This window comes from Pogona vitticeps, chromosome 1 (assembly GCF_051106095.1).
Source record: "Pogona vitticeps strain Pit_001003342236 chromosome 1, PviZW2.1, whole genome shotgun sequence".
Taxonomy (NCBI): Eukaryota; Metazoa; Chordata; class Lepidosauria; order Squamata; family Agamidae; genus Pogona; species Pogona vitticeps.
Window position 1 is genome coordinate 265,367,826 of NC_135783.1, and position 23,850 is coordinate 265,391,675.

Sequence of the window (23,850 nt, forward strand, 5' to 3'; positions counted from 1 at the left end):
TGACATCCATTTATTTACTTAGGTTTCACAGACGTAATTCCCTCAAGGTGTTCTGTGGCACAGAAACCTTTTAATTTTTCCTACGCATACTGGGTTGCAATTTACATAGGGATAAAATAAGTGCTCCCACTGGTCTCAAAGTCACTGCATTTGAACTAACTTCTGCCTTTAGTGGGTCTGTAAGTAGTACTTCGTACATTTCTAAGTACGAAATATTTAGCCCGCCTGGAGTAAAATGCTTTGGATAATTACATCTTCCTTCTAACTACAGATCCATAAGACCTGGTGAAGTTAGTAAGGCAAGAGATTAACTTTGCACATGTTCAAAAATAGACTGACATTAAAAACAGGTAAAGACACTATGTTTTTCAGAACCTTGGCACAGTGAGGCTAAAAACTACCTTCTAACAAAATTTCTTCACAATGCTTTAAAAAGCATTGTGAAGAAAGCAAAGTAGATACACTGAAGTTTATTGTGGTTTTATCCAAGAGAGTTGATGTTGGCTCAGCTCCAAAGAACTACTTTACACATACCCGAGAGGCTAAGTGTATCGAGTATGATGTTAAACTCTTTTTTCTTTAAAGAGCAGACTCTTCCCCCATATCACAAATTGCTTTTAAGTATCAGCTCAGCTGCAAAAGCAGTTTGCTGTCATAGGGTTCTACTGTCTGGTACAAGCCCAACACCCTCTCTCCACCTGGCTACACATGTTGGTTGCCTGGTTCTTGGATTTGATGCACTGCATTGAATCATTGAGGTATACCACTAGAAAAGACAGCAATGCTGGAAAAACTTGAAGGCAGAAGGAAAAAAGGAAATTTGAAATGGACTGACTTAATAAAGGTGTTGGGGTTCCGTTTGCAACCTCAAATGCTGTCTGTGGTTTGAGCGATTGGGAGGGACTTTTCTGAGCTGGGATGATTCTATTATACAGTACTAACTAATCATTCTTTCCAGCCTTTGAATTCAAAGAGAGTATCACCTGTCCTTTCCCTCTCTTTTGTTTGGTGATGGTGTTGTTTTGTTTGCTGTTGATCAATTTGGCTGGTTGCTAAGTATGTGCATGTGCAGTAAAGAAAGCAGCATGCTTAAGTCTGTAATTCTAAGCAACTATAAGTAATGCTTTTTATTCTTTCTCCTGCAAATGTCTCAACGTTACTGAGACTAAGTGGTAGTTAATGAGAAAGGGGTGAACTTTCAGGAATTATAGTTATTCTTTTCTGTGGGTCACTGTACTTTTAATGTGTAGGGGGGGAAAAGAATCTGACCAAAAAAAAAAAATCAAAACTCTAACAAAAGGAAACCACAGCCTTGGGGCTGCAAGACCTCAGCAGACCTTTTAGAAGGTCACTAATTCATAGGGTCACCGTAAGCTAGAAGCAATGCAAATTACAGTAACACTGGCATTGTGTTCTACACCATATCCTTGCTTGCTGAGTGAATGAAGCTCCTCTCACCTGTATCCCAACCTGAGAACTCAAGACTACAACAGGCAGGAGGTACCATTGAACAGAGTGAGAGACATGTTTGCGTTCCATGTATTTCAACAGAACAGTTGTATATCTGCCCCGATTGAAATCAGCTGGACCTGAAATCATGTCAGTTTGTCTGGGCAGTGATAAACAAATTATGTTAATCATCGCCTAACATTTCATTAAGTGGCTTTTTGGAAGAATTTGAGGTATACTCATTATTCACGTTTACAGCAAAACTATACAGTATTTGGAGGAATTGGTCAAACTATTTCCTCCAGCTGAAAACCAGAATCTTTCACCGGTTATATTACAGACTGTCAAGTTCAGAAGTTGCTTCCTGACAGCCTTTCCTCTTTCTCTAGAGCACTTGGTCTCAAATATAGATTTGCACTTACAGGCAAGTCCCCTGAACTCAGTGGGACTTAACAGCACTTCTGAGCAGAGATGTAAGGATTCCACGTTTGAATTGTGTGATGTGACATCTAGTAGAGCGACTCTGAGAATGTTTCCAACGTGGATATTTAAGAAGCTTTTTCCGTGCCCCCGTTTCCATGGCCGAGCCAGCATTTGAACCCAGGTTTCCTGAATCTTAGCCCGTCATTCTATCCAGTGCACCACATTGAGTGCCCACTGTTAAAATTACTCCGAAGCAAGTTCAAGAAAATGGGTGCGCTCTCTCGTCTCCCTGAGATCTATGAAAGAAAGAAAGAAAGAAAGAAAGAAAGAAAGAAAGAAAGAAAGAAAGAAAGAAAGAAAGAAAGAAAGAAAGAAAGAAAGAAAGAAAGAAAGAAAGAAAGAACACACACACACACACACACACACACACACACCGGCGTTTTACGTTCCCCGGTGGTGGATTTCGGTCCACAAACAACAAGGGAGACTTGGGCGAAGAAGGCGTTTCCCTCCTTTCCCTCCCCCGTGCCCGGGACCCGCACGTCTGAAGTCGGCAGCCGTGTCCTGGGGCGCAAAGGGGTCTGGCGTTTGGTCGTCAAATTAGTCTTTCTTCCTGGGGGCGAGAATGCCGCCTAGAGCTTATGAGGAAGCGGCCGGGTAAAGGGCGGGCAGCGGCCTTCGCCAAGCAGGGAAATGGAGACTTCCCAGCAAGGGGTGCCAAGCGGCGAGTCAATGGCGCTACCGCTGCCTTTCCACCAGAGGGACGTGAGCGCCCCTGTAACCTGAGCTCTCCTCTGCCTGAGAAGAAGTTTCTTGTTCACGCGCAAGACGCTCCTGTGGCTGCCAAAAGCCGTCGAAAGAAGGCTTGGCTTGGAGGTCAGCGACGGGCGACTCCTTGGCTACCGCTGGTCTTCCCTTCAGCCCAGAGACTCGCCCGGGCAACCCACCTGAGGTAGACTCGAGCCAAGACTGCGGGGAAAGGCGTCTCGCGACTGCGCGCGCCCTCCTTCAGCTCCCGCGACTACGCCTCGCCAAGTCGGATGGAGCCGGCTCCGGTGGGGGAGCGGCCGCGTCGCGCGGCCACGCCGGATTAAGCCTCGGGCGAGCTATTACGGGATGCATTTGCTAGCAGCTGGGTGTTAAAGAGGAGCGGAAGGGCGGGGGAGTATCAAGGTGGGGTGGGCTGAGGGGAGAAGATGTACCCCTGCTTAGCCCTGCGTCATGGTTGAAGTTCGGGGCGGGAGGGAAGCGCGCCCGCGCCCTTGAGGAGCAGGTGCCGCTTTCGGGTGATGCCCTGGGTACGCGGACGCACATCTCTGCCCGGGGACGGTGCCGCCTTTCCAACCACCGAGAAACAAAATGCTGTGTTCTTGAGAGGGCTTCGCTGTTCCCTCTCGGCTCCCCCTCCGACCATACCCTCCCTTCTCCCCGGCTGAGGAGGCTGCCATGGCCCTGACGGCATGAAGGAGGGCCCCAGGCAGCGGCGCCCGGCGGGGTGGGTGGGGACAGCTCGTGAGGGGCTGGCACCGGCGGCCTGGCTTAAGAGGCTGTGCTGGTAGCCGCGGGGAGCTGCAGCGCGCGGGGAGGAATGAATGCGGCAGCTTCTGGCCGCGGCGGCTCCTCCCTTTCTGGCTTCTCGCCTGCCCGGCTGGCTGACCGGCCGACCAACCGGCTCGTGTGAAGGGCTCCCGTGCTCCACAGAAGCCGCCTGGGCTCGGCCAGCTCCACCATGGCTGCTCCTGGAGCGCTGGGTAAGTCTCCCCTGTTGTCCGCCTCCAGCCCCAGAGCAGAAAGTGGAGAAGGCTGACAGACCGAGGCTGAGAGCTGCTGACCTTGGGAGGCGGGCGCGCACTTGCTGTAACCGCCGCCGCCGCCGCCTCTGGAGCAGAGCGGAAGGGTTGCCTGGCACTTGCTGCCCTGCCTAAGCTGGAGCTCATAGGTGTCTGTTCCCCAAGCTCCCATGCCTTTGCCCTGGTGGCGGGCACGCCTCGCCATCCCGGGCGGGTGGACACCCTCTGTCTTCTCTTTTGCCTGGCCCGCTTGTATAGCGTGCGCTCAGGAAATACTGTATGTTGATAGGCCATAGGAAAGGGGAAGGAAAAGAGCAGCTTCAAAGAGATACTCAGACAGAAAGGATGTACCAGTACTGCTTTTAAAAGGTGCCTTTTCAAAACCGCAGGCTAATAGTGCCCCATTGCTTCTTCTGCTCATGTTTGCAGAACAGCTCATTCATTTTTGGATTTGGTGATCATACTTTCCAGAAGGCCAGCTTTACCAGCACTCATCATGAACCAAGAGGTGGCAACGTCACCAGCCTGGGCTGGCTCGGTGGTTCACCTATAATGCAGGAAGCACCCTTTGGATGTTTGTAATGTTCACTAAAATCTCCTTAGCTATATCAAAAGACGTTTTGGTGGTAAACAGAGTGGTCAGGGAAGATAGGCTGCTTCATTATTCTTTTTTAAAAGCTAAGGAAGGTAGAATAAGGCCTGCATGTCGGTGGTAGGAAAACCTCTCTGTGTTGTGTGGATTATGTTGAGAATTTCAATAAATATTTTTGCATGTCAGTTACATATCAGGGTAAAAATCAAAATATTTGAGTGACAAAAGGCGCCAACTGTTTCAGTATCTTTGTAATGAGAACTGGAGCTTGTGCAGCGTGTGTGTTGGTTGCAACAGGATATTGCTGTTCAGCAGAAGCATTATTGGAAACCTTTTTGCAAAGACAAGAAATGGGAAATAAAACCTACTAGGTTCAGTGTGAAGAAATTAGGAAGTTAAAATACCTTGCCTCTTCATTCGTTTGCAATCAACAGGATATATCATCATTTGGGTATTGTCCTCAGAATGAACAAGCCTCTGCTAGCCCTTAGAAGTAGATATGTTAACAAATAGTTATTTCCTGTAGAACAAAAGGCTTGCATGTCACCAGTTGCAATGCTGTACCATTCCTGTGAAGTTATGGAAACAGTTTCAATAAGTTACAGTAAATTTTGTTTTTGCTTCTGGGATAACCTTTTTCTTGCACAGTAAGCAAAATGACCCAAACATATTCTAACCATCCTTAAGCTTTCTTTGTAAGCCCTACTTAAGTTTATGGGCTACATATCTAATGCTTCCACTGAGATGGATGGGGTTTCAGGCTGCGACCCTGTTGTACTTTCCTTGGGCAATATGACTTCTGAGTAGACCCATATAGGATTGCACTGTTACAGTTGTTAATTTTGGTGGACCTGTGACTTTATGTTGAAGTTCAGAATTCACTTATATTTACAAATACATGTAGACCATGATGTTCAAAATAGTTTATTGGCCCATGTTCATTTTTTTAAAAGGCATTAAAATGATCACTTTGGTTTCATAGAATACCTGACAAACTCAAGGTTTCTAAAAGCATGACAAATTGTAACTGAATGCTAACAGGAAATAGTCACATAATTTTTCTCCAAACTTCCTATTTCACAGCTGATGTAAGTTGGACACTTTATTTTTTAAAAGAGAATTTTTAAAATTCAGAAATTTTATGACTGAAAAATATTTTAATATATGTACAGAATAGAATAAACATCTGATGAAAAATGAGTTGAGAATGAGCATAAATGTTGGTCTTTTTCTTATTTGTGATTATCTGTCAATCTTCTGCAATATATGTGTTAAAGATTGGAGATGGCTTATCTTGGCTAGTGGCCCCCCACTCCCTATAGTTCTCTATGCACTCTAAAAACTTGTTTCAGGGAGCTGGAAGCCCCTCTGGAGGAGGATTTCAAATGGCACAAATGACTGGAAGAAGAAGCAGAGAAGAAAAATCCATACCAACTGTTTGGACAGTAATGCATTGTTTGATTTGGCCTTAGAGGTCGAATTGCAACTCTCTGCCTTTTCACATAAGCCGCTAAAAACTGCTTGACATTTGTAATATTAAAAATATTTGAATGGTGATGGCTAATACATGCTGTCTTTGAAACTACTACAGTTGTTTAGAGCTGTGAGAAGATAACAGGAAGACACTGGAGAAGATTCTGATTATGATGATGCACTATTCATATCTCTCTTTTGTAATGAGAGTAGCTGCTTATGGACTTAAAAAGCAATGGTAGGATGCAAAAGTCACATGAATCAGAGGCAGCAATTTAAAATTTGAGCTGCAATTAAGACTAAGGCTAGAACTGGAGCAACTGCAACACTATGCAGTAAAACACTGTAGCCTTTGGAGAGGAAAAGGGTTTCCAAATTTTGTCAGAGAGGGTTTGAAGAGAGGGGCATTTCACAGCCCAAATGGAAGGATATTTTAGAACTGAAGTAGTACTAGGAAAAAAAGCCCCAGCCTATTTTGCTCACTTTTTTAAGCCTCTTATGACAACACTTAGCATAAGATTTTGAAGGCTATTCTCAGGATCCTGGGAGCTTTGCATAGGACAAATCATCTCTCGTATAATCGGACTCCAGACTATTTAAAATGTAGTTGCGAATTTCCAGCCCTCCAGATTTCTGACCATTATTTGTGGTGTGTGGGGCTTATGGTAGCTGGAGCTTAACTGTCCTACATTACGCACAATTAAATTAATTTCTATGGCTAGCACATCACTCAGAAAACATGGAGCAAAAGGGCAATCATGTAAGTGTTCCCCTTATTCCAGCAGGTTTCCCTTTGTGTGCCTGGTCTCAAACTGGTCACTTGATCAGCTGCTTGGTGAGGGATCTGTCAGAATGCGGGGAATACTTACACAACTGCCCTTCTCGTCCAAGTATGATACTGTAATTTAGGTAATTTAGCTTTGTTCTTTTTCAGAAGAAATGGACAATGATTACATCCATTATTTTACTGTTTATGTAAGATTTTGAACCAATTTATGCAGCCAGATTATTGAGTAAAGGCTGTGTATCAGTACAGCATGGTGTGAATTAAAACAAACACTGCTTAGCCCCAACTTCAGTGCCCTGACAAAATGGTGCTGAAGTAAATGTAAACCTCTTTGGAAATGGGCCACTTGATGAAGCAGTCATTCCTCCACATCTATCATATCTTGAATTTTGTAAGGGTAATCCTATTTTACCATATACTGTATAAATAATCTAACAATTTTATTGTGAAAACTAGCCTTTCCTTCAAAGCAACTGCTGCTGTCAAAGGGGCTGTGCCATGTCCGTTCTGTATGACTAGTCTGGGTCTTTTCTTCCCTGCCATACAAGAGTATAAGAAGCCACTTTTGTAACCAAGCTTCAAATGTGGGTTCTTATGTAGTTTAACGGATTTCTTGTTACAAACAAAGGAGAAAGTCCACTTTTGCACATAACTGTGCAATGTCTCTCAGGTTTTACCTTACATGTTTAGGATGAAGGGGAGACCCTGGGCAAGAGAAACAATGGCTTAAATTCAATTTTGTCCATTTTTTTCCAATTAGGAAAAAAACTTTGAATCAATTGCTGAATAATAAGTCAAAAGTTAATCCTTTTGCCTCAACTCTTCTACTCTCATTGGAACAAGTAACTGCATTTTGGTCAATGTATTCCGTTCGAAAATTTCAAATGCATCACGTGGACATAATTAGAACTTTTCTTGATAACAACAAACCTTATAAAGTGGTGTGCGAAGAATATTTTCGTCAGTCTGTGCTCCCCTTCAAATGTGCCAGGGCCCCCCTCAAGGGGTCATATGGCCACCATTGTGTAGTGTTCCCTGTTTTTTTCCAAAAAGGATTAAATAAAGTAATAACATGGTGATTACTTGCTGTAATACTTAGCTAAAATTCTATATTTTTATTTTTAGCCGAGATGCCCCGACAATTCCCAAAGTTGAACATTTCTGAGATTGATGAGTCTGTACGACTTCTAGCTGAAAAGGTTTTTGCCAAAGTTCTTCAAGAAGAAGACAGCAAAGATGCCTTGTCACTGTTCACTGTGCCTGAGGATTGCCCTATCGGGCAGCAAGAGGCAAAAGAAAGAGAGCTGCAGAAGGAGCTGGCAGAACAACAGTCTTTGGAGACAGCAAAAAGGTAAGTTTGGGTTTGCACCAGTTAACGTGAAGTAAGGTTTTTATTACATGCTTGGACTATGGCTCAGGAGACCTGGATTCAAATCCCCACCTGACTGTGAATTTCATTGGGTGATCATGCTATCTTAGCTTATCTGACCTCACAGAGTTGCTATGAGTGGAATAGAGCTATGCATGCCATTGTGAGCTCACTGGGGGAAAGGTGGGATATAAGTGCAACTATTAAGTTGTAAGATTAAACAAAAGTTGTACAGTGGTGCCTCGCACAACGAGCGCCCCGTAGAGTGATGAATTCGCTCTATGGTGACGCTTTTGCGATCGCTAATGCAATCGCAGAGCGATGCCCCCAATGGGCGAAAATCGCAGAGCGAAGGTCGGTAAGCGGTTTGCTTACCGACCTTCGCTTTGCGACCCGCCAATCAGCTGTTCCGCGGCTTCAAAATGGCCACCGGAACAGCCGAAATGGCTGTTTTCACACCCTTGGTAAGCAAGGAGAGGGTGCGAAAACGCTGCCGGAACAGCCGAAATGGCTGCGCGCAGCGTTTTCGCGCCCTCCCCTCGCTTACCAAGGGTGCGAAAACGCTGCGGCTGGCCATTTCGGCTGTTCCGGCAGCCATTTTGGACCTGCTGGACAGCTGATTGCAGCCATTTTCGCGCCCTCGTTCAGTGAGGGGAGGGTGCGAAAATGGCTGCCGGCCATCGGAGAAACATCACTGAACGGTGAGTACAGCAGCCGATTGGAACGCATTAAACACTGTTTAATGCGTTCCAATGGGCTTTTCTGCCCCGCTCAGCGATGTTTCACACAGCGAGGGACCACTGTATAATATTGTTGACTTAAATATAATTGTTAGAAGCAAAAATTCTATTTGCCTAATTCCAGCTTGTCACTTTAATTAATTAAGAATGACAGGTTTTTCTTCCATGAGATTTACATTACTAATTTCCTAATAAAATATAGTGCTTTATTGTCACAAACATTAAAATTACCCTGCTGTCTTTCATTCTGATACATATTCTGCCTTACATTCTGCTTTTACTAAGAATGGATTTGGAAATTTAAAATTATCATGTGATTCAGAAATGTAAGTCACATACATTTTGAATTTCTGCTTGAAGGAGGAAATGAATAGATTTTATATGTCATGGCCCATTATGAAACTTTTAAAAAAAACGTTTCTCCCACAATTTCTCCATCAGGCCTTCCTGTCTTTTCAGTGGACAATGTTGTCTTTGTAGCATGTGTTACCTTATATAATAATAACCACGTGCCATCATCCTGACTTATAGTGACTTTTTTCAGGGTTTTCTAGACACAAAGTACTCAAAAATGGTTTACCATCCCCTTCTTCTGGGAGCATTCTGGGGCTGCACAGCTTGCCCAAGACCACACAGGCTGGCTTTTCTCCATGGAGGCACAGTGGGGAATCAAACTCCCTGACTCTTCAGCAAGATATCTAACTCACAGAGCTATCCAGTCAGTACGTTACCTTATATAATGAAATCCATATGCTGCTCCTAACTGGAGTAAACCAGCTGAGTTAATGGAACTAGTTAAATGGGAGTCCCATTGCTTCAGGGGGTATGCTGTACCTAGAACTCAGAGCTGGATTGAGCTTATATTATGTAATTAAAAAAAAAAAAGCTAAAAAGAGGAACAAGTTATGTTTCTGATCAGTCCTCTCATATGTGCAGTTCTCTGTATGTGAGAATCCTGGTGGAAATCAGTTAAGGTTTTTTTGCTCACTATCTTTTCCAGCCTGACCCTCAGCTAAGTGAAATCATATTGTCTCTGCGTTCAAAGATGGCAGAAAGGATGAACCTGGGAACTACAGACCAGTCATCCTGACATCAATCCCAGGGAAAATCCTGGAACAGATTATAAAGAGGTTATTCTGGATGTGCCTTGAAAACAATGCAATAATAACTAGAAACCAGAACTAGGATAGATTTGTCAAGAACAAATCTTGCCAGACTAATAATCTCATTTTTTGATCAGGCATTCCTTCCCTGATAGACAGTAGGAATGCTGTAGATTTAATATATCTTGACTTCAGCAAAGCCTTTGACAAAGTGCCCAATGAAATTCTGATTAGCAAGCTAACTAGGTATGGTTTGGATAGAACAACTGTCAGGTAGATACACAGTTGGTTACAGAATCATACTCAGAGAGTGCTCATCAATGGCACCTTCTCAAAATGGGAGTAGGTATCAAGTGGGGTATCACAAAACTCAGTCCTGGACCGAGTAGTCTTCAACTTTTTAATTAATGACTTGGATAAGGTGGTGCAAGGGAGCCTTGTGACGCAGTGCTTAAAGTGCAGTCCAGCATCCAAGACACTGTTCAGAACCTGAGACCTGATGGGCGCAGGTAGCCGGCTTGAGGTTAACTCACTTTTCCATCCTTCTAAGGTTGGTAAATTGAGGACCAGTTTGCTGGGGTTGGGTGTCACCTGCATTATTAAAATTGTAAACTTACTAGTGGCAGGTACATAGTTCCTCCTGCTCAGAAGATAAGTAATCTATGTGTGCAATCCTGAAGAATTGGGAAGGGCACATATAGTACACTCAAAGCAGGATGTTCTCATGTCACAACAATCAGTGGGCTAATCGAATTAAATTATTATTATTTTTAATCTGTAAAAATGTCTTCAAAATACATAAGTAGTTATACTGCCAGACTGATTTAGATGTCAATGACTAATTGTTTAACAATGCTGTTAAATTTTCATTTTAAAACTGCCCAGTGTAATTGGGATGCTGTTTCAGTAGATGCTTGAGCTTGAACTGGGCATTTGTACTGGTCTGTTTATATCTGTCTCTCACCTAACATCCCTGCACTGCCAGCACAGGGCCATGTTTAATGCCATTGCACTCTTACAGCAGCTGCAAAACCCATCTTAAATATTTATTTTCTGGTTCATAAATATGAATGTGGTGAATGTGTAAGCACTGCAAGTGAAACAAGTAATATATGTGGAGTTATGAACTAGAAGAATTGTATCCAAAGAAAGAAGTGTGCGTGTCATTCTGCAGATGGTTTTCTAGAGCATATTCTGTTGGTACCCTAGATAAGTCTGTTGTTCACTTAAATATTGTGTGCTGTGGATACCTAGGAAGAAAAGTTTCAAGATGATACGATCCCAGTCCTTGTCATTACAAATTCCATCGCAGGAATGGAAACCTCCATCAGCTGCTCCAGCTGTGTCTCCTCCTACTCCAGTTTTTCCTGGTGTTCTTCAGCCCATCCAAGGGACATATGATGTTCCAGAATTCCAAAGAGTTGCAATTAGTGGGGATTACTGTGCTGGGGTAAGGTATCAGACCATTTTTCTTTGGTTATTTTTTAAATAGGAGAATAAACTACTGTAATGTGAAATTGAATTGGTCTTTTATTATGCATGACTGTGTTTGTATAATCTAGACAACATTCAGGAGAATCTTATATACAGAGAAAAGTGGGGTTTGTCCTCGGCAAGCAGCTCTTTGTCAGTTAATAAGAATAAAATATTGTGCTCTCTTTATTCTGAAGAATGCTTTCCTATTGGCCCTCAGTTGAAAGCATGCATCAAGGAGCAACATGCTTGGGCGTGATGTAGAATAGGAAACCTACTCATACCTCCTATGGTGCCACACAGTGGTCTTTTTTCATTTGGCCTATGTGTGCCTGAATATAAGCAGCTTATGAAAACAAACTGAAACAGGTAGAAAGCCTTTCAGGAAGTGTACGTAGGCCTGTGTTTCCAGATTATGATTAAGAATGTGATTCACCTGCGCAAGGGGAAGCAAAGGTTTGACTTTCAGAAAAACCTTGGACAGTCATACAGCTCCTCCTAGATGGGGGTTATTATTCCAGATGCCATAATCCTTCTTATGGATATCATGCCCATACTTAAGATTCTAGAAGCCTGAAGTTAGTTAATGCATTTTTCTTCAAGGATTCCAAAAGCAGTTATGTGCACGAATGCCACGCAACTACACGGTTACACTGCTATTATATATGTATAGTGACATCAGATGTGAGTAGGACAATGGAAGCAAAATCTACATACCTTCTTAAGATCCTGTTGATTAATTTGGGAGTGAGTTCAAATGACAGTAGAGGATAGAATTGCATGCCAATTCATGTTTCAGTGAATTGGGGATTCCATCACTTTCTCTGTTGAAAAAATGTGAATATATTTTTATGAGTCAAATGGTGGTATGCAAATAGTTTATACATAAATAAAGAAAAAGTAAATAATGTGGCTTCATAGGATTGAACTGCTTAGTTGACATAATCACATCATTTTGGATATTATACTCAAACTGATGCATTGGCTGAAATCCTGTTGGACATGGCATAGTGTAATGTTACACCTGCAAAAGTTCATGGGGAGTCATGGGCAGGAAGTCAATGTGTCTAACTGCACAACCAGTAGTGTTATGAACCACTCAACAAAAAGTGCAATGCACTGCGCAACTGTGTCTATAGAACTGCTTCTTGTCTTGGCACTAATTTTAAAACAGCTTATGCAACTTCATGTTATGCAGGCATAGCTACACAACAGGATTTTTCCCAAAGATGGTAAATATTAGCCAGGACTGTATGACTTTAGATTGCCAGTGGAAGGCTATCACAACTAAACACACATCCACATGGAATAAGCACAGGAAATGTGCAGCCCTCTGGGTGATGATGAACTGCAACTCCCCTTACCCTTAGCAAGCATAGCCAGTGGTGAGGAGTGATGGGAGTTGCATCTCTAGAAGGCTGCATGATCTGCATCCCTGTTACAAAATATTCCTTCAACATAGTTAATAAGTTGTGTGAGAAAAAGGGCTCCACAAAAGTCTTTTCATTTACGATGTGCAAGATTCTTTTTCCCCTGTGGAGGCATATTCCATGAATGAATTCTAATTTGGAATCTCTAGTGGTACTTTCTGGAAAAAAAGTTCAGAGTCTCATTTATTTACAAAAACATACATAGAATTAGTGTCTATGATAGCTTTTTAAAAACAAGTTTTAACAATTAATTGTACAATTTCTCTCTTCAGGTGAGTGTTGATGATTATGAACAGGCTGCCAAGAATTTGGCAAAGGCATTACTTATTCGAGAGCGGTATTGCCGCCTTGCTTACCATCGCTTTCCGAGGACAACAGCACAATATTTGTGCAGTGTACGAAATGAAAAATGGAAAATTGAAGATGAGATTCTTCCAGGTAAATGCTGGGGGCCTATGAAAACATAGAGGTTTTTTTTAAAAATGTACTTGATGTGTCTTCTTGGTCCATGTTAAGCTTATAGTACTTCTCACAATATTTAGATGATTTTATTGTTATCGATTTGCTGCAGTTTTGCCCTTAATTATTAAGAAAATGACCAAATATATGGGCAACCTAGGTCAATGCAAAAAAAGGCCTAGGATGAAAGCCCCTTTGAAGTACCTTTTGGCCAGCAGATCAGGAATAGATAACGTAGCTGAAAGAGGTTAAGTACAGCATCCAGGAAAGAAAGAGGTCTCTCTCTTCTGCTGCTCCAGACCTCAGAGATGGGAGGTCACAATATACAACTCTTAAGAGCAATTGCCTCTTAGCTTGTCTAAACAGATAAGATTAGCTAGAATTTAGGATAGTTACTTTGTAAATTTCACCTTACTAAGCTGTACTTTGCCTAAGAGATGGAGACTGGTTGAGGTGATTTTACTGCTAAAAAAACCTAAGGCAAAGTTTTACTTGTTTTCTCTTCAATAAAGTTTACTCCTTTCAAAACTGTCCTCTTGTGTTTTGGATGCAGAGCTAACCTGGTTCAAAGTGCCTCACTATTCTTGGCCCACACTACCAAAACGTTTTGTTTTTAAAAGCATGTACAGAGTGCCGGTAATCAAGAAGGCATGGGCAGCAGAGGGATGGTGGCAGATTTTCTACTGAGTAGTTCAAAGAAAAGAGATATTTGACATTTAAAGGGGTAGATATTTAAAGAGGTTTTCCCTCTCCCTAGCTTTAGTAAGCCTGGCATTTAGCTCCAAAATCATGACAGTTCTGTTTTCTATAGTCCAGCAAAATCTTGAATTTTTTTTCCTTACCAATCTTGAAGAAGAAGCATATGGGCTGTTAGTTTCCTCTCCTAACATGGTTGCTTCCTGCAGATGTTTCCTTAAATCATCAAATTTAGCTGGTAAACCCTTACCCAGGTCTAAATCATGTGTTGCAAAGGCTTCTGAGGATTCCATTTCCATGTTTTGTGAAATTTATTTTCAGTTAAGGCTGTAGTCACACCAGCGAAATGTTTTTGAGTTACTCCTTGTAACTTGACCCTTTTTGTGTTGGGGGGGGGTTTCAGACGATGCATGGCCATTATCAATTATTTTATCCCTCCTCTGTGCTACCTCTGCTGGTAAGCTACTACTATATTTGTTACTCCCTCACCTGCTGTCATTTGACTCCCTGAATTTTTAAAAAATAAATTTTCAAACAGGAATGTTGGTGCTTTGGTATACTTATGTAAAATACAGAGCATCGGTCCCTCTACTGTCTTTTGATCACCATTGCAGTGTGCTGTGTTTTCTCCTCCACAGAGGGTAATGAAGCATAGAAGTAGGAAGAAGTGGCCCAGATCAGCACATGGCCAACAAGAGTGTTTTGCTGACACAGAAATGTACCACACACAAAGAAAAAAAATGGAAGGGGGCCTGAGAAAGGAAGGGGATATGTCCCACTCGAGCAGTATAGATGAACGTACTGCATCTAATTCACCCCTCAAAAAAGCAGAATGAATAAAAAAATGTATGAACCACTATCACAGAATATATGCCACATGACCACAATGCACAACTATATAGGAAGCAGAATACATGAGAAAAAAGGGAGGCATTTCTCTAGTCTGACTATAGCCCAAGTTCAAGGTTTCAAAGTTAGGAAGTGGGAAATTTCTTATTTGCCATGGTAGGGCTCTTTATAAACAGGGCATCTACTCACACTGTCTCTCACGCCTGGAATCTTATATCAGTCATTTATATCTTCACTGTCATGTAGGACATGCAATTCTAACTGTATAAATCCTGTATATGAGACTGACTGTCCTGCAAATAACCTTTGTATGTGGGAAATATTTACAAAAACAAACCTCTTTCATAAAGAGCTGCAGCTCATTCTTCTAATACTGGCGTTAGAAGAAAGACTTTTCCTCTCCTTTTCTTGTTTGTCAAAGATCCCCCCCCCCCAAGACCTTACTGCACAAAGACACTGTCCTTGGCTTGTTACCAAAATCTGTGCCTTTGATTCTGAGAATAGCTAACAAGGTTTTATGCCAGCAGCTTCTAAAGAAATGTTCCTGTATGTATTTGTTAAAACCTATTTTATTATACTATTTTCTTTAAGAATTTCCACAGGCAAAATTTAAATTGATTTAGATATCCTTAAAGAGGCTTTTTGGGGTGTTGCTCAGTCCCATCAAAATTTTGCTTTTACAATAGCTCAGAAACTGAAACAGTATTGCCAAATGCAGTTTCTAGTGTAATAAAATATTTTCTGTCCTGCCTGCTCCAAAAGGTGTATACTTTGGATTTTCTTCTTTTTATTTTTTGGGGATTTTACTAACTTCAACTAATGCTCTGGCTTCCACTCTGTGAACAGCACAATTTATTTCCCCAGATCGTTTGGGTGTAACTCCGAAAACATTTTCAGGTTCAGTTTGAGATCTCCTTCAACTCCTTCTTTCTTTATAAAGTTAAACTTTAAAATCCCAGGGATGTGCCTTTTGTGTTTTAAATAAAGGCTGAACAGATGAAATACACTCCTTGTTATTTTTTGTGTTCTTTCATTGATTGCGGACAGCCGCCTAGAGTGGTCTTAATCAACTAGATAGGCAGGATATAAATAGAATAAATAAATAAAGATTATTTGTGGGGTTATTTGTGAGTGCCTCTTGTTCATTTAACCTTTCTTTCATCCTTTGTCAGATTGCCCAGGAAGTCTTTCATCTAATTGCATTGTGAGGGCTGCTGTCAGCAGTCAATCATAATGGCTGTGGGAGCAAGAATTTTGAAGCTCAAAAAGGGGCTGGGTTGATTGGAACCCAGTAAGGAGTAATTCTTTGTGGGTGGGATTACTGTATGCTGCTGAGCTCCTTGTGTCCTCCACCTTGGGTTGTCCTGTCTGTCTGCCTCCTTTTGTTTTGACAGGTCCAAAGTAAAATCTCACCAGCAACCGCAAAGCCTGCACAGTCAAAGACGAGCGTTCCCCCATTTTTTTCATAAATCTAAGTGTTGTTAAAAGTGTTTTAAACAAATATTTAATTTTTTTAGTAAAATAAAGAGGTATGCATTGTTTTAAAGAAAACTGTTCTTCTTGAAAACTTTCAGAAGTTTAGTTCTCATTGGCCAGAATCCCTATTGCATAGTTCTATTCTCACAATAGTAGTGATGTGTGACTTCATATCATTGTGCATGAGTTATGCACACCCCAACACTGAGAAAGGGGCTCTTTAATGAGCAGCAATGCAACTAGATATTAATATTTGTTTTTAACAACCTCCTCACCCCCCGGAGGCAGGACTCTGTTCTAAAAAAAGAGACAGTGGAAAGCATCTTATCTGTTGTTTGCCACTGCAGTAATATGTCATTGACAGCACTTCACGATTTTTTTATAAGATTATTAATCAATGCTTTGTAAGATTCAATAATGATGACTGGGAACAATTTTGTATTTTAAATGATGCCTAAGTCTCTGATTCTGACATTTTACAGATTTTCATCCACCTCCCAAAGAACTACAGGATCCATATAATCTTGATGATTCTCCAGGGAACTTGGGTTATGTTGCAAAGATGAAGGAAGGCATCACCTTAATTTTTGAAAACAAAGAAACAATGAACCTTAACAAGCCACGGAGTTTGCCTTATCCGGATCTGCAGACATACACTTTTGACCTCAGTCATGTGCTAGCTCTCATTGCAGATGGCCCAACGTATGGCTTTGTTTCACTTTAAGAATTGCATAATATTAGCCTATGATGTACTTTATTAGTTACAGTAATAATAAATATATACTTTTGCCCTGTAAAGTTCCAGGGTATTTCTGGATTCAAAATAAGGCCTGCTATGGTTAATGCAAGTTATTGTCTATTAACTGTGTTGAATCCCTGAAGTGATCAGTAGCTCAGATCTCTAAAATGGTGTAAGGATGGAGAAAACAGTGTGTATTGAATTTTGTAGTAGAAGTGCTTAGACTTAGGCCATATTTTATTTTTATAAATGTTTAATCTGAATGGAATCATTACATTTCTGATTCTTAGAAGCTAACCTGATTGTGTAAGTGAATCAGTTCTCTCTCTCTCTTTCTCTCTCTCTGCTAATGATCTACAGCACAATAATCAAGTATAATTTTTAATTCTCCTACAGAAAAACCTATTGCCACAAGCGACTCAACTTTCTAGGATCCAAGTTTGGTTTACATGAAATGTTAAATGAAATGTCTGAGCTTAAAGAGCTGAAGAGTAACCCTCACCGGGATTTTTACAATGTGAGAAAGGTAAACATGACTTGGAGAAGAGAAGAAATCATTTCTCTTTTTGACTCCCAACATCTAATATCTTTAAGATTATATGTCTTGGAAGCCACTGAACAATTCACTTCGGGTTATTGAGTTGTTTACTTGCAACTTTATCTTTCAAAATACAGTAATAAGCTTCTGAATTCCAAGGCAGTTCCTCAAGTATGTAGAAAATAGAATTTTGTTTTAGACTGCTCTTCACCTAGTAGATGTGACAGTACTTCATCTGACAATATCTTATGCAATGAATTTTAAATGACAACTATAAGCAGAACTACCTTCCTGCCAGATTGCATTTAGAAATGACTATGACTTCTTCATACCAGTAGTTAAAGATGCTTATTACTGGCAATCAAGCTTTACTACTTTTTTGTGATTTTATGAGTGGGTCTTAATGGGCTTTTCAAATATTAGATGGTAGCTTAGAAAGATGTAAAATATTCCGTCTTATCTAATTGACCCAGTTCCCGAAACCCAAAACTCCTGTACATGTCTTCTACTAATTTGCATATTATCCATCTACAGCACTACTGCACACATTAGATAAGGTTCATTAGAAGATGAAACACAGAGGCTAAGGAACACAGGAAAGTAAACTGAGACTTCAGAATTGTTACTTTCACAGTGGAATACATAAATTAATGCCTGCATTAGAAGGCACATTCGTGAAACTATGCAGAATATTTAGTAATTCATATACATTAATTGATATTAAAAAGGTAAAGGTTCCCCTTGAGATTTAGTCCAGTTGTGTCCGACTCTAGGGGGCGGTGCTCATCTCCATTTCCAAGCCGTAGAGCTAGTGTTTGTCTGAAGACAGTTTCCATGGTCATGTGGCCAGTGCAACTAGACACGGAACGCCGTTACCTTCCCACCATGGTGGTACCTATTTATTTGCTCGCATTTGCATGCTTCCAAACTGCTAGGTTGGCAGGAGCTGGGACAAGTGACAGGAGCTAACTCCACCATGTGGATTTGATCTTATGACTGCTGGTCTTCCGACCTTGCAGCACAGAGACTTCTGCAGTTTAACTTGCAGCACCACCACGTCCCTATTGCTATACCTGTTTGTTAATATGGATAGGTGTACAATTAATGTAGATACATATGGATTTTACATTATATGATATGATAAGCTGCTGTGATGCAATAGGCAAAGTTTGTATGTAGTAGCATACAGCTTGTTTTTTCTGGATTCCAAAGAGGTTGATGAGAAGATTATATAAGAAAAGTAGTGGTCATTCCTGGAAAGAATGATTAAGGCAGTAAGCAGAATTGCTGGAAGGTGTTTCAAGTGAAAGTCAGTCTCAGGTTTCCTTATTAAGTGGGTGTACCTATTGAATTATTTGTGAATCTCATGATCATCTGCATTTCATTTAACTATAATCAAAGCTCCATTTAATATTTCAGTGATAGCAGGTATTTTGTTGTCCCCCACCGGCATGTTTCCTAATTTTTGTACCATCATGCTTTCTGAAGCATTCTGGAGAGTGTGAAAGTTTGTGCTACTTTTGTGACATTTTAATGGTCCTAATTTTAAAAAAAGCAGCCCTGTGCTTTATCAGATGATATTTTCTATCTGTGCAATGACCTTATTTCCTTAGAATAGACAGCTAATAATTTATTTCTTGTTTAATTAATCAAGATTCAATTAAACAAAAAAGATTTAATTAATCAATCTACTGCTGCTTTTTGAATCAATGGGAAACTGAAATTAGCTGAAGCCTTTGGGATCTCCTCTTGTGTATTGGCATGGGGGTGCTGTATGGGGCCCCTAGACAGGAAAACTAGTAGTGTTTACATGGAGGTTCTGAACACAGAAAGCTCTCAGGATTCCTTTCATTCAAGTGCCAGAGGGATATATATCATAGACTGCTTGAGACTGTTATAGTAACACAAGTATGACTGGCTGTTCTAAATGCAGATGATTTATCTGTGTTGGTGACAGATGTAATACGTATATGTGCATAAAACTATCAAAAGCTGTCTGTATCATTGATTTGTTGGAAGGTGTCAAAAATGTTTTGTGTGCTGGAAACCTTAGAAGACTGGAAGAACTTAAGTGTCAGTTTACGTGACAGACAGTTTGGTGGAAAGTGGCCAAAAGAGCATGTGAGGTTGTTTTGAAAAGACTGGACATAGCCCTGCTGTTCTAGTTTACGATTGTGTTAGGATGTGTGTCTGTTTCTTAACGCTGTCTTCTGTACCACAGCTGCCATGGCAGGTAACAGCAGTTTTAAACTGAAAGAATTATGCAACACAAAAAAAGTTCAAAACTGAATGAAATTGAAAGCATAGTCTCAAAGTAATTGAAAACATAATTTAAGATCACATCACTAAGTAAAGCATAACTTTATCTGGTAAAGTCATGTTCTCAGCAGCCAACCAGGGCTCGACCAGACAGGCATATGTCCCATTGTGAGGGCAGGTTGGCTTACTATTTTCCCCGTTGACCAGAACTGATCTCTGGAGTGAATCAATCCATCCCCAGGGTGCCCCTGCTCACACTTATTTGAGCTCCTCCTGTCAAGGGTTTCTACTTTTTTAATGGAGGTAGGGGTGCACTAGTTTGGTATGTTTCTAGCATGTGTGATTGCTGGGAACAGGCCAAAATCGAGCTTTGCAGCTGTCAAAGTTCATTCTGTTTTCAGTTTCCAGTATCATGAAGTGACATAATAAACAAGCCATTTCAGGATATCAGCAAATTGAAGTTTTCTCTGGAGGGACATGGGAAGTGAATTTATTTATTTATTTCTTCTGCTAGATTCATTCATTCATTCATTCATTGTGATGTGTGTTACATTTACTAGGATTATGGGATTTGTGGGTTACCTTAGATATTCTGAAATAAACAGAAGAATGAGGTGGGAACAATTTAAATAAATAAATAATGTTTCCTTCAGAAGATGGATAAATCTAGTTTTTCTAGTGCTTGGTTTCTGTATGAGCTTAAATGACCACAAATGTCTCCTTAAGAGTAGAAGTAATTGAAATGAGTCTGTTCCCCATGCCCTCTTTAATACTATTTCATATTCATAAATATATTGTTAACATATGCAGTGTTTACTGCCAGAAATTATGCCCTAGCTCAGACTTGATCATAAATATGTCGAGGTAATGAAGATTGACCTTGTGTTGAAATATCCTTGTAATCATGATAAAAATGGAGTATATTTAATTTTAATATAAATGTTCAATGGAATATAAGGAAACGTAGCTTTATGGGGGAGTAAATGAGTAGCTGTTACAAAGTGCATTTAATAGAAAATTCAAAAAAAAAGATCCAAGTCAAGTACAATGAATTATATGTGATGGTCATGGCAACCTAAAGTTTAATGGCATGCATTTGTATTCAGTTTTTTTAAAATCTGAGCTGATTTGCAAAGTCATTTTCTCACATTCCTGTTTTAAACTGTGATTGTGCATAACAAATACATGCTAATGAATTTTCTGGAGTGGAACACTAATCAACTCTATGACATTTACTACCTTCTGAAAGCCCCAGGAGTTTCCTTCAGCAACTGTTTTAAGCTGGAGAGGTCATTCTGACCTTTAAATTAATTTGTTGCTCTTTCTGGATTGACATTTCATTGGGTACACATTCAGGGAGGTAATGGTCCAATCTGAGCATTCATCGGAAACACTAACAACAAACGTTTCCAAGAAAATGGCTCTTCTATTTGGCAATTTTTTTTAGAAGATGCGATTTTCTCAGAATAGGTCTCCTAAAGCTGTATCAGACAGAGTAGTATGGTAGGCAGGATCATAAAAATACTTGAAAGTACTGTACTGTATTTGAAAATTTGCTTCTTAAGCACAATCATTTGCAGGCTTGTCTCTTACTCTCGAAAATATGTGTTAAGATTACAGTTCCACAGTACAATCCAGAACAGGTCAACACAGGAGAAAGAACACTAAGAACATTGTGTTCTTAGACTGACTCCTAGATAAGTGCAAAAGATAGCAACCTTAATATGCTATCTTGGTTAGCAACAACAACAGGTTTGCAAGTTCATGTAAACTTGGAAGATATTTTCTGTAGCCTACCACTTGTTAATTTTCAAGCAACCAAAGAAAGAAAATAATTGTTGTTGTTTAAGTCGTATCTGACTCTTCATGACCCCATGGACCAGAGCACGGCAGGCCTTCCTATTTTCCAGTGCCTCCTGGAGTTGGGTCAGATTCACGTTGGTAGCTTCGATGACACTGTCCAACCATCTCATCCTCTGTCGTCCCCTTTTCCTCTTGCCATCACACTTTCCCAACATCAGGGTCTTTTCCAGGGAGTCTTCTCTTCTCATGAGATTACCAAAGTATTGGAGCCTCAGCTTCAGGATCTGTCCTTCCAGTGAGCACTCAGGGTTGATTTCCTGCAAGATGGATAGGTTTGTTCTCAGTTCTTTGGCGGTCAGTCTTCTTTATGGTCCAGCCCTCACTTCCATACATGACTACTGGAAAAACCATAGCTTTGACTATGCGGACCTTTGTCAGCAAGACGATGTCTCTGCTTTTTAAGATACTGTCTAGGTTTGCCATCGCTTTCCTCCCAAGAAGCAAGCATCTTTTGATTTCGTAGCTGCTGTAACCATCTTCAGTGATCATGGAGCCCAGTAAAATCTGTCACTGCCTCCATATCTTCCCCTTCTATTTGCCAAGAGGTGATGGGGGTAGTGGCTATGAACTTAGGGTTGTTTTTTTTTTTTTAATGAAAATAATACATGGCCAAAATTTTGAATTGCAGCAAATTCTGAATGAGTTTTCTTCTTTTCTCCCCCCCTGCAGCAGTGATTATGGATCTACCTGAACTTTCTTAGTTATAGCCTCCTTTTCTCTATTTACTTTGTTATGCATTACTTTATTAATAATTGTAATCATAGTATGCTGGGTAGGATTCCAACTTCTGTGAGTTTCTTGTGACTAGTCACAGGAATGATAATATGATGCCTGCTTCTAAGATAGAGAACTTGCCATCACTATTATTCTAAATAAACTATAGAACAGTCACTGAGTGGCCTTTCAAGAAAGTTTAACATCTAGGCTAGTGATACACACAGCATCAATTCTGAAGCTTTAAACATAGCCTAAAGTTATTATTTATTTATTTAAAATATTTTACCCCACATTTCTTCTTAAAAAGGAGCCAAGGTGGCATTCATCACTAAAAGACAACATTTAAAACCTAAAAATATTAAGTAGATACATATTTAAAAATAATCAAAGAAATACCATACTAAAAATGGTCAACCAAATCAGTACCAAAAATATATTCAAAAGCAACAAGACACAAGAATCTATTAAACCCTTTTCAGATATTCAGTCACTAAAGGAATGCCTATCTGAAGATAAAGGCCTTTGTCTGCTTCTGGAAGGACAGCAAAGATAGGACTAGCTTAGCCTACTGTGGGAGGGACCTCTAGTGTCTAGGACAGTGGTCAGGGAACAGGGGTAAATTACCCCAAATGGGGTAATAATGAAAATCCTGGGGGTAATGAGGACTGTCGCGGCAGGCATTTTACCCCCAGGCATTTTATTTCCGACGATGCTATCTGTAGGTGGGCGTTCTGTCGCGAGAAGAGTGAGCCTTAGTGAGAAACTGCACAGGGCACCCACCTGTCCTCCATGCCTCCAAAGTGGGGAGGAGGGTGGCATACCAGACCAGCTGGACTTTTTACCCGACAATAATTTTTTTGCGGGGTAAAAGGTAAAAAAGTTCCCTGACCCCTGGTCTAGGAGCAGCAACAAATATGTCCTCTCCCATGTACCGACCAAACACACTTGTGAAGGGGTGAGATCAAGAGAAAGGCCTCCTTTGACGATATTAACATCAGTTGGCCTTTGTAAAGACAAGTTCCATTTGAGGTTGTCATCATTGCAAACACTCTAGAATCAAAATAATCCCAAACTTTAAACAAATATGACATTAACCCAAACTCTATAAGTGAAGAATATCCATATTAATTAATCAAAAAGTCTGCAGTATATAATATGCTGATTAGGTAGATTCTGATTAAGTAGATTAAATTTTCCAGTCCTATCAACAGGTTTGTATTAAAAGCCATGTCAACATAGGTTGGGCTTGATGTACTGTTTCCAAAATGTATCCTGTTCAAACAGTACACTGAAAGAACAAAAAGATAAATTCTAAGAGAATAACATGGAAAATCGTGTACTGAATATAAATTATATAATGAATAGAATCAAGACTGCCAGTTCCAGATACAAAGGAAAGGTAATTATTCTCATTTACTTTTAGCTCTAAATAAATGGTAACGTTTTAATACCTTGAACAGCAGAATGATATAACCATTAAAATACTAAAACATGGTTAATTCCCATGTTAATTGTGACTCTTTCCTTTCACAAAAAGCACTTTTGAATTAGAAGAGTCTTCCAGGAATTAAAGGGAGATATTTCTCTAGCTCCTCCTTCCCCCCCCCCAGCCCTGTCCACCATTT

The 23,850-nt window shown here is 40.5% G+C and overlaps 1 protein-coding gene across 2 annotated transcripts in view; it reads left to right on the forward strand.

Annotated features, from left to right (window-relative positions):
* The first annotated feature begins 2,639 nt into the window (after positions 1–2,639).
* Positions 2,640–23,850, forward strand: part of AMPD3 (adenosine monophosphate deaminase 3) — a 49,970-nt gene continuing 28,759 nt past the window's right edge. The window contains exons 1-6 of one of the 2 annotated variants that reach the window (XM_020789921.3): positions 2,640–2,824; positions 7,640–7,865; positions 10,981–11,176; positions 12,902–13,067; positions 16,592–16,811; positions 17,245–17,374. In XM_020789921.3, the coding sequence (XP_020645580.3) occupies positions 7,645–7,865; positions 10,981–11,176; positions 12,902–13,067; positions 16,592–16,811; positions 17,245–17,374 (933 nt within the window). In that variant the 5' untranslated portion in view covers positions 2,640–2,824; positions 7,640–7,644. Of the gene's footprint in view, positions 2,825–3,457; positions 3,624–7,639; positions 7,866–10,980; positions 11,177–12,901; positions 13,068–16,591; positions 16,812–17,244; positions 17,375–23,850 lie in introns of those variants that run through there. The other variant, XM_020789920.3, reaches the window with a different exon arrangement.